The sequence below is a fragment of the Brassica napus genome, chromosome A7 (assembly GCF_020379485.1).
Source record: "Brassica napus cultivar Da-Ae chromosome A7, Da-Ae, whole genome shotgun sequence".
Classification (NCBI taxonomy): Eukaryota; Viridiplantae; Streptophyta; class Magnoliopsida; order Brassicales; family Brassicaceae; genus Brassica; species Brassica napus.
In genome coordinates this window covers 9,740,158-9,751,004 of record NC_063440.1, presented here as the reverse complement: position 1 = coordinate 9,751,004, position 10,847 = coordinate 9,740,158, and the positions used below count along the sequence as shown (strand labels likewise).

Below are 10,847 nucleotides of genomic sequence, written 5' to 3'. Positions count from 1 at the left end.
ATAGAAAACCTGGTTGAACCGGTTAATGGTCGAGTGAGTCTGATTTTCAAAACAGTGGTTTTATTTTTTTATCTATTTTAGCTTTATTCAACTTCAGCTTCTTCGATATTACTGAATCAAAAATCAAAAAGCTCAAATCGGCCATGCTCAGATCCAGCCTTGCTTCCTTAATCGTCGACCTCAATTTGCGGCGCACGTTACGTCTTTCTTCCCCGGCGGCGCATCTTAGCCGTTCCTCAGGCTGCGTTTTCGCTCCCCGTCACTCCTCCCAAAAAGCTATAACCTTTAGGGTTCAGCGATGTCGTCCCCACCACCGCGTAACACCCTCCTTCTCTTCCTCTTCATACCCACCACCACCCTCCTCTTCCTCCAAAGTTCTTACACTGCCCACCGTCTTAACCCTTTGTCGTGTTGCTGCCGTTCCACTTCTCGTCGCAAGTAGGCCTCTCTACACTTGTAAAGTTGTAGTCTTTTCGGGATTGATTGTGTTTTTCATGTTAAAGTCTTCACCTTTTTGTTGTTGCTTCTCACTACTTCTTTTGGGATTGTGTTGTTGCTTGTAGCGTTCTACGTTGATGGTTGGTGGGGAGCAACTGCCACCACAAGCATCTTCGTTGCAGCAGCCGTTACTGACTGGCTTGACGGCTATCTTGCACGCAAGGTACTTTTTTTTTTTTTTTTATCAGTCTCTGTGTTTAAGTTGCAATCTTGACGGTGTGCGTTTCAGATGAAGTTAGGTTCTGCGTTTGGAGCGTTTTTGGATCCTGTTGCAGATAAGGTCTAAGGTCTTTTCTAATCACAAGCTTTATTTTTAGTAGACGTGAGGTTTATTGTTAGATTCTGATTTATATCTTGTGTCTTCAGCTTATGGTCGCAGCTACACTCATCTCACTGTGTACAAAACCTATCGACGTTGCTGTGTTAGGACCAGTCCCATGGTTACTAACGGTACCGTCTATTGCAATCATTGGTAGAGAGGTAAGATCTGTAGGAAAATTTGATTGTTTTCTCCTTAATGTCTAAATGGCGTATCCTGCATTTGTCTTTATGCAGATTACAATGTCCGCAGTGAGAGAATGGGCTGCATCTCAAAATGGAAAGCTTCTAGAGGTAAAGTTAGATCACCAGCATCTCTCTCTGGTACTGTAGTATGTAAGAGCTTTTTTTGTGTGTTTGTTTGATGCTCACAGGCCGTTGCGGTTAACAACTTGGGAAAGTGGAAAACCGCCACGCAGATGACAGCACTAACCATACTTCTCGCAAGCCGGGACCTCAGCGTTGGATGGCTCGTAGCTTCCGGTGCTGGGTTGCTTTATGTATCAGCAGGACTATCGGTTTGGTCTTTACTCGTTTATATGAGGATGATATGGAAAGTACTGCTGAAGTAGGTTGTAATCTATCTATCTATCGGTTTTGTTTTGCTTTAAACCTGCATTTGCATATAAGCATTGATGGAGTGTCTCGCTCATAGTCTGTACAGTAGCACAAGATTTGAATATGCTGTTGAGCAGGAATCTTGTGGGGGAAATGATTGAACAGCAGGTAGTAATGAAGCAGTTGTAGTAGTTTGAGAATATGCTAGATGGTTTTGCTCTGCTCTGCACTTAGCAGCTTCTTGTTTAATTAATAATATTTTATTGAAAAAAATGTTCTTGTATGATGTTTTTGTTATTATTAAAAAGAGAATAGAAGATTATTGTACACAGAATATGGGTAATTTTGTGTGATATTTCTGTAACAAAATTATTAGTGTTTGTTTTTTGTTAAAATAGTGAATAAAGAATATACACAAAGTATAAGGGTCTCAAAAGAAACAAGAATAGCAAAAATTATAAAAGAGTTTACACACCACCAATATATTGAAAGTAATATTATTATTAATAAAGAGAAATACATGTCAATCTCTTCATTGAAATTTATTTATTCATAAAGGGGAAACACAGACACCAATCTCCTACTGAACTTCAGTATATGTGACTAGCAGATTATCAGCTAGATTGTCCTGGAAATGGCTTCCATACTGTAGATAACATCGGCGGTAGCTCGTCCATGGAACCCTGTGATCTTGTGGCCTTTCTCCTCAAACGAGTATTTCTTACCGGAATCCAATTCATACAGAGGTGACTCCCTTTTGTTCGTCTTGAACTTAACACAGTCTTTCCAAATGGTGCACCAGGTATAGGTCTATAGTAGTCTTCTATGCCTGTTAGATATTCACCATTCTCAAGCACAATCTGCAAACGGTTCAAAGGTTAAACAAAGATAGTAAGTGAAAATATTAAAGGTAAAGTATATTTGAAACAAAACTCTAGTTGTTGTTTTAATTAGAAAAATGACCTCTTCAGCTCCAAGTGAAGTTATCTTCCCATGGTCATCACCAGTTACAAGGCCATTGCCTTTAATGTACACAAACTTGACAAAGGCTATACCTTCCTCATAGAGTCCTATTTTTATCTTCTTCACACCATCGTAGATACCATAATCACCCCATGAATCTCTTATCAAGCTCCAAGAGCATCAATAGCTTCACCTTCCTTTCCATGGAATCCAACAAGCCTTGGCCCACCTAGCACAAACTTCTTACCCGCGTCATACCCAAAAGTTGATGTTCTACCCGTTGTTGTTTCAAACTTAAGTGAGGTAATGACGGTATTGCGGAAAATCTTTGGGTTATCATAGGTTACTTCCACTAATTTGATGTCTTCATTCGGAAAATTAACCACAAACTGCAACAAGAAGCAAAAATTCAAGAAGATTTTGTTGGAAAAAATCCAAATACATGGACCTAACTACAAGATCCCTAGGTTTATGGACTCTGCTATTATATTAAGTTTCATGAGATTCCAACTTAAAACTAATCGGCAATAAAAATAATTTCAAAGTCTTTTATATATCATGTCTTTTTAAATTTTCGACGTGAGATCTTTTTTCTAACATAAAAATAGAACTGGTTTTAGAGGTCTGAAAAAAATACTTCATTCCCATTAATAATATTATATTAATATTATATTAATCACCATTCCAAACGAATCGTCCAAAGCTGCTAAAACCACACAGTTAGCTTCGGAAAAGACCAAACTGGAGATGCCGTTCTCATACCGGAGAAGCCGTCTATTGTTCAGAAAATAGTATATATAAGTGACAATTTTTATATCATAATGTGTAACAAAAATTTGCACATCATCAATTTGGAATTATGAGCAGTGATAGAAACCAAAGGAATCGAGAGAAAGAAGTCCAACAAGAACATAGCACACAAAAAAAATTGAGTTAAAGGTATTTTTAAAGGTTATAAAAACACAGTGATGTTAATAGTAGTTATTAAGAAAGGTGTTCAACAAAAAGATGCATTTACTCTGTATTTTTGCCGTTTGGTTGCTGCTAGTGGGTACTTTTTGGTCCAAACTCAAACAACTATGTCGTATATTTCCTGAAACTTTGTTAAGAAAAAATGTCTGCGGAAACAAAAGGGAGCAAAAAGTAGTGGTGACAAAGTGGATCAAAACAATTGAAATTGTTTATAGTAGAAAGTAGAGTTTGAAGGTGGTTAGTGTTAAAAGATTAGATATAAAACATATCTCATTTAGTTAAGGGAGTGTGTGTGTGTCCCTAATAGACTATAATCGAGTCTTTATGGAGCTCTGTGCCACACAACCCTCTCGGCTTTTTCACGTACAACTTCCCCAAAGGCTAAGTTTTTGAAAGGTTTACCCCGAACCAGAGAGAGTGTGTGTGTAGTGGACAGCCCTCAATCTATCTGCTCCTCCCACCAGCTTCCTCAAATCCTTACCACCCGGCCGGTTCTGTTTTCTCTCTAGATGTCAAAGTTTGTTTCTTTTTTTTTTTTTGCAATATATGTTTAAATGAAGGACTCGCTTTGATCTTATGGATGTGCAGTATTTTCTCACAATTGTCATTGATGGAGAGCCTTTTCTACTTCACAAGGTGTTCGACGAGATTCAGTACACGGTTTCTGAAAAAAAAAAATGAATAACTGCTGTTACCAGAACGAGACCGAGACCGAGAGTGTGATTGTTTCAACGTGCCACAGCTCATCACTTAAAGTGGATCAGATCAGAGATGCGTATTTGGCAGAACACATCAGACCCGTTCCGGAGTCTGTACAAGATTACGGCCTTGATAGAGATTTTGTTTGATTACGTGCATGTCGCGGATGATGGGATCTACAGATCCATTGATATGTTTCTTAAAGTAAGTTTTTTGTTTTTTATCCTTGCATTGAAAGTCTCTGGTTGTGCTATTGATCTAGTTAAAATTATTTTATAACCATTATTTAGGGGAATCCGTAGCTGACCTTAACAAGAATGCAAATTCGTAGGCACACAGAACTTTTTCACAAGAAGCATGCAACAGACTCCGTGTTTTAAAGGTAAGCTAGGGAGTATCATTTATTCTTCTCATCAAATAGTCTATGGATGCGTCTGAGTGTATATCTCGTGAAAACAAATCTTGCAGTGCGATTTTTTCAAATAATATTCTAGTAGAAAATGACGTTAAAAGGGCATTTTCAATCAAAAACATGTTTCCTTAATTAGATTGTAAATTGCCGGAGCATGCTATGGACATTCATGCCCATCTTTTCTAAACCAGCTACCAGGTAGCAAACATTATGACAATATATAATATATATAATATAAATAGTTGCTAGGAGAAAATAACAAAGAATGAATGAGACCTAAAAATATATGTTGTCAAAATATAAATAAGGAATCGATTAGCAAAGAATAATGAAGAGAAAAGAGTCGGTTGGATATGTGAAATCACCTTCGCCACTTAAACTAACAACCGATTTCACACATTGAGCTAAATCCTCAGCCTGCATTATTTTCAGAACAAATATGTAACGGTAAAGTCTATAGCTTATATCACAATTTTGTCGGTTTTGGAAAAACAAACAAGTACATATTAGTTAAGTTTTTCAAAATTAAAAAAATTTCCACTGCCGGGAATCGAACCCGGATTTCAAGAGAGAGGTGAATATTTGTCACCCAAGTCCTAATCTTCTTTTTGAAATAATCCTTTGTGCTACAGTGGATCTTGTTGTTATGTTTGAAACTTAAATGTATTTATTTAATAGTGGTACTCAAATGGGCTTTTTGAAAGCTAGATCATTAGTGTTCTCAGAAATAAAAAGTGTTGCGCATTAAGCCTCTAATATACTTTTTTTAAACACTATATTCATTCAAACATAGAGGGATACAAACGGTGAGATGCATGGGTGAAATACAAAGCTAGCAGCACACATAAGTGTCTCTGGAAACAAAGCTGGACAAAGGTTTCCCAGAAACTAAAGCCCTAACAAAAGGAAATTACATGAACATCACCTAACAATTAAGAAAAGCGGAAGTTGGACCCGTTTCTAAAAGTTAAAAACGCTTACACAATGATCATCAAACAGAGTCTTCAAAACAAACAAAACCTTGAAAGCCAAAGATAGAAGGTCATCAAATCCTTAAAGATGACTGCCCCTTATAGTGAATAGCACAAACAAATGTAGTACAAGGCTTCAATGACCGGCAATATTATTCCGTCAACTATGAAGCAACCGCCGAACACCAAGAAGCAACGGAAGATGACCGATCAAATCTCAGGGTAAAAGACAAAGAGCGAGTCGAACCGAACCAGCCATAACTAATTACTTTATTGATTTAAAATATGGAATTATTGGCGAGCATAAAATATTATCGTAAACATTTTCCTTTGTTTATGGTATATGTAAAATTTTATAAATGAATTGATTTGATTATCTATATTAAGTGTTTAACTTTTCGGTCACATATGTGTCTAAAACTCCAGGATTAGTGTTTGAACTGAAAGGATTGGTGACCTAGCTGAAAGTAAATCGTGGTATTATGTTTGGTAGGATCATGCCCTGGAGGTTTCAGGAGCTCCAACGAAAAGAACATATCCCAAACCTGAGGAAGCTTCTTTCTGAAGTCAATGTCTAAAGTATTCTTGCAGACAATCTTTCCACCACCCCTCCCCAGCTTCACCATTCAGACACACAATCAAATTTTTGGTATATATGAATAATCCGTAAACATACAAGAAACAGAGATAAATACGATGGAAGAGCTAAGCTTACCAGTGAAGGTCGTGGGAATCAGGGAGCTTAGGATTAGGAGGTGGAGGGAGGAACACTTTCTCTTCAATGGTTTTATTAGGCGACGCGACTTTGGCTTTCTCTGCATAATGCTTCTTAGCATCCTCTATGATTGATTCAACAACTTTATTGCTGATGGCTCTTTCAGCCGCAACAAACTCTATATACAAGATACAGTGGTAACTGTAAGGACACTATGTCAACAAAGATAGATAGGTAGATACCTCAGTGATGAGACTCTAGAGAGCTTTTTGTAGGCGTTCTTGTTGTTGGAGACACGAAGGAGATCCTTAGCCACAGAGTCTTTCATGGAGGTGACAATGTCATCTTGTGATTGAAGGTGGTTAATTCTACTTGCATTCAGCTGCGTCAAGTAGTCTCTGAAGACACAGACACAAATGGAATCAGTGTGAAGCCCTGGCAAAAGGATGCAAGTGATAAACAAAAAGAAGCTCACATGCGCTTGCGGAGATTGAGATCTCGTTTGCTTTCTCATCAGCCTCTTGCCGGTTGAACCGAACCATCTGTTGTATCTGCTTTGACACATCTGTTCATCTCTCTCTCACACACACACAAAGATACACAAAAACAATCATCAACCTCCTCCTCACGCTCTCTTTGGTATACGCTCGATGAGAGAAGCAGCTAGTCCCCGCTTTTTTGTTTGTGTGGACCATCGACTCTTCCTTTCTTCATATCAAAACACCAATATTTTTGGAATCACATTGTTATATGAATTGAATATAGTTTGTGACACCAATATCCATCAGTTTGTTCATTATGCATTTGATTATTTTCATTTGAAACTATAATAGTGTATACGTATGTGTGTATGTGCGCTTTCATGATGGTGTTTTTCAAAATTTTAGAATGTGTAACCTACTTGGTTTAAGGTACTTGTTTCTGATTATTGAAAGGGAGTTCTACAAATACACCAGGCTCAAGGCAAAGACATGTCTTAGATAACTGCAGAAAGGAGTAAACGTTACAGATACTTGTTTGTGTTTAGTAAGACAATAAAAAACTGCAACTGTCGGAAACAGTAAATACAGTATGGTTCATCTCTCGAAGTTGTATAAAGCTTCAAGATCTCGAAATAGGTAGTAGAAGACGAGATGGAATCTCATTTCTTGCCACCACCGGAAACGTTGAACTTGAAGAAAATGATATCTCCGTCCTGAACAACATATGTTTTCCCCTCCTGTCTGTATTTTCCTGCCCCCTGCATTAGTTTTATAGGATTGAAGTTTTAGACTCGGCTATATCAAATATGGGATTCATATAGAATCTGCATCAGCATGCGAGAGAATACATTGCAAGATGGAGAGCTTTCTTTTCATTTTCATGTCTGTTTTTAGAGGGCTAATTATTCCAGAAAACTTAAGACATGGGATGAGGAAATGGAGTATTAGACAAAGTACCTTGACTGCAGTTTCATTGCCAAGTTCCTTGAGATCCTCGAATTTCATGACCTGTGATTATCAACAACAACAACAACATTGTGTTAAACCACATCGAATTCCAAAAAGAAACAAAGCATTCAACTCACGTGAACTATTGATTTGTTTGTGAAACTAATGATGAATCTTATAAATGGTTTCCATTATGATTCTACTTTTGAGATCTACAGGAGTGTGTGCAAAGATCCAAATAATTAACAGGAAACTAACACCAAGATGAATATGAGATTATTATGCAGACACTGATAATGTCCGGGAAAACAAGAGAAAGATTATGGAAACTTCTCAATAGAAACAGATCATCAAAAAACCTGGAGGAACCAAAGGCTTGGCAAATTTTTAGGGTAGGGAAAAACGGTGATGAATTGAGAAAGAATCAAAGAGAAAAGAGAAGAAGGAAGAAGGAAACCTCGGCACAAATAAATCCTCTCTCAAAATCAGTATGAATGGCCCCTGCAGCTTGAGGAGCCTTTGACTGACGTCTTATTTGCCAGCACTTCACCTACACAACACAAAAATATCATTGATGGATGTATTTTTAGAACAAGCAAACGCACCAATTTAACACTTTGCCATACACTATAATATAGCTCAAATAAATTACTAGTAAAGTGGAATTTAAATACCTCATCAGGTCCCGCTGTAAAGAAATATATGAGGTTAATGGCTGAAAATCCAGTTTTGATGATCCTCGGAAGAGCACTGTCAAAGGAAGCAATCACTTAAATGATTCATAAAGAAAAACATCCAACTCATTTGCGGTTGTTTTGTTACTAACCTTTGTAGTTTGTTCTCCTCACAATACTTTGCTGCTTCGTCTGGGAGCATATCAGCGAGAGTCCTTTCAAAAACACCACTGAAAGGAATCATAGTATCACCACCGTGTTCTTGAACCCTATATCACGATGAAACAAATAGTTTCAGCAAATGCGTCGGTGCAGAGGGGTAAAATGTTAACTTATTATTCAACATAGTTTGTGAAGGGATATATGTAAGTACCAAGCATGAATCTTTGGCAAGAACTTGTTTTTCTTCCTCTGATAATCTCTCTCATTCATGTTAATCTGTAAATTAAATTTCAAACCAATCAGTGATCATAAAAAAATTCCAAACAACATGACTTTACAATTTTTCCGCAGTTCCGCTGAGATGAATCATTTAGTTTAAACAAACTTGTACAGCATAGAGATTAGAAAAGCTAAAGAATATATTGTAGGTTAAATTTACAAGCAAACAGTGTCAAGAAGAAAGTCAGAAAATAGATATTTTGTAAGCTAAGCCGAGAAGATTTATTGAAGCAAAATTGCAAGAAGAAGCAAAATAATCTATCTTGATAGAGAAAATGATTGCAAAAAAAAGATGAACATTAAAGATTACTCACCAAGTAAACAACGGGCTTTGCGGAAAGCAATTGGAAAGTGTTCAAAATCTCGATATCAGCTGCTTTCCAGTCTCCAAAACGGACATCCTTTCCTTCTTCCAGCCAAGCTTTCACCTGTATTCGAGATGTAGGGTCATTTTAAAGCCAACTAATAACACACAGTACAGCCAGCGTGGATAGAATTTCAGAAGCATAGCATACCTTTAGCAAGAGCTCAAGTTCAACTTTAAGCGCCTTGTCATTGCTCCTCTTCATGCTCTTCTCGACATCTTCAATCTTCTTTTTAATGAATTCAATATCCTAAAGTTGCACCCAAAGTAGTTCAGTACGTTAAACCAAACAACAATATCAAACAAACAGAGTAACAGACAACTTAATTAGGACGTCAGAGATTAATATAACAGATTTGTTTTTAACCTTTAGTCGCAATTCTTCAGTAATGGTCTCCAAATCTCTAACAGGATCCACAATATCATCAACATGAATAATATCAGGATCTTCAAACGCACCTGCACAAGTTTAGTCGAAAAGTTATTCAACACAGTATAGGCAGCATGAACAGTTGAATTTATGTATCAAATCACACTAAAACTAAGCTAACACTAGGAGAAAGAAACAAAAAAAGAGAAAGAGGAATGAATGAAAAAGGCATACGTAAGACATGGAAGATCCCATCAACGGCACGAATATGGGACAAGAAGTTGTTTCCAAGTCCCTGCCCTTCATGAGCGCCTCTAACAAGGCCAGCAATGTCATGAATTTCCAAGAAAGCTGGAATCTGAGACAACCACACAATAGGACACATAAGTCAAGCTTCGAGCCACATAGACATACATGATTTGAGCAAGTCATGAAAGTAAAGTAACAAGCTTTTGTTACCTCACTCTTGGGCTTGTACAACTGGCAAAGCCAATCAAACCTGTCATCGGGGATATTGACGCGTGCCTCGTTGGGCTCAATGGTACAAAAGGGGAAGTTCTCAGCTGGGATTGAAAGCTTCGTTAGTGTGTTGAAAAGTGTTGACTTTCCCACGTTTGGTAACCCAACCTGCGAAAGAACGAATCCAGAGTGAGTGAGTTACATGCATCATCATGATTCACAATCATATGTTTAACCAATCACAAATGTTCATTTCCTATGTAGAGTTGATAGATCTCTACCCGGATAAGTAAAGAAACACACTTTCAAATCAATTACGATTCTAAAAGAGGGAGAGAGAGAGAGATGAATTACGATTCCGATCTTGAGGTGAGAAGAGAAACGGCCAAGGATAGGCCTCTCTACTGGACCTGCATCCTTCGCTTTCGCTTTCGGAGGCATAGTTTCTCTCAGGAGACGCGAAGCTTACAAAGTTTTTCGCTAGGGCTTTTAGCTGATAAACGAAGCTAAGACGACGACGCTCTGAGGTTAAAGTTAAACGACAAGATTGCTCTGCTCAGCTGCTTCACGGACCGGTCTAAATCCGACGGACATTTCCCGGTTTACGTTGATCCATTGCGTTATCCCAAAATTAACTCCAATTGTACCCATAAAATGAAATCTAAGCATTTATCCGGAACCGAAGAATCAAAGAATCAAAATCCAACTAGAACCAAACCAAGAATCAAGTGCATGTCTAAATTTCTATAATATAATTTATATATTAATTATATTTAATTTTAAAATAATCAAATAATTTTAAAATATTATTTATAAACCAAATTACCAAAAAAAATTACCAAAATACTTTTTTATCTAAAATATTCAGTTATCCAAACTATCCAAATTTTTATTCGAAAACCCGAAAAATCAAATATTTAATCCAAGCCCCCCCCCCCCCCCCAATTTTTTAAAATTTTAATATGAATAACCAAAAAACTTGAACTAAATGAAAGAGGTCGGT

At 37.3% G+C, this 10,847-nt stretch overlaps 2 protein-coding genes across 2 annotated transcripts; one reads left to right on the top strand and one right to left on the bottom strand.

The window, feature by feature from the left end:
- Positions 1 to 46: 46 nt before the first annotated feature.
- On the top strand, positions 47 to 1,657 carry LOC106448928 (CDP-diacylglycerol--glycerol-3-phosphate 3-phosphatidyltransferase 1, chloroplastic). Its single transcript, XM_022688690.2, has 6 exons — positions 47 to 438; positions 564 to 661; positions 728 to 778; positions 865 to 978; positions 1,054 to 1,110; positions 1,191 to 1,657. Exons 1-6 carry the CDS (start codon positions 144 to 146, stop codon positions 1,386 to 1,388), a joined length of 813 nt encoding a protein of 270 aa, XP_022544411.1. The 5' UTR covers positions 47 to 143; the 3' UTR covers positions 1,389 to 1,657.
- A 5,350-nt stretch (positions 1,658 to 7,007) lies between these two features.
- On the bottom strand, positions 7,008 to 10,478 carry LOC111199206 (obg-like ATPase 1). The gene is made up of 12 exons (XM_048736598.1): positions 10,199 to 10,478; positions 9,845 to 10,012; positions 9,620 to 9,743; positions 9,383 to 9,474; positions 9,167 to 9,265; positions 8,966 to 9,079; positions 8,584 to 8,648; positions 8,363 to 8,479; positions 8,211 to 8,286; positions 7,994 to 8,086; positions 7,546 to 7,596; positions 7,008 to 7,346 (listed from the first exon to the last, which is right to left on the bottom strand). The coding sequence occupies exons 1-12, from the start codon at positions 10,283 to 10,285 to the stop codon at positions 7,248 to 7,250; spliced, it is 1,185 nt and encodes a 394-aa protein (XP_048592555.1). The 5' UTR covers positions 10,286 to 10,478; the 3' UTR covers positions 7,008 to 7,247.
- Between the last annotated feature and the right edge of the window lie 369 nt (positions 10,479 to 10,847).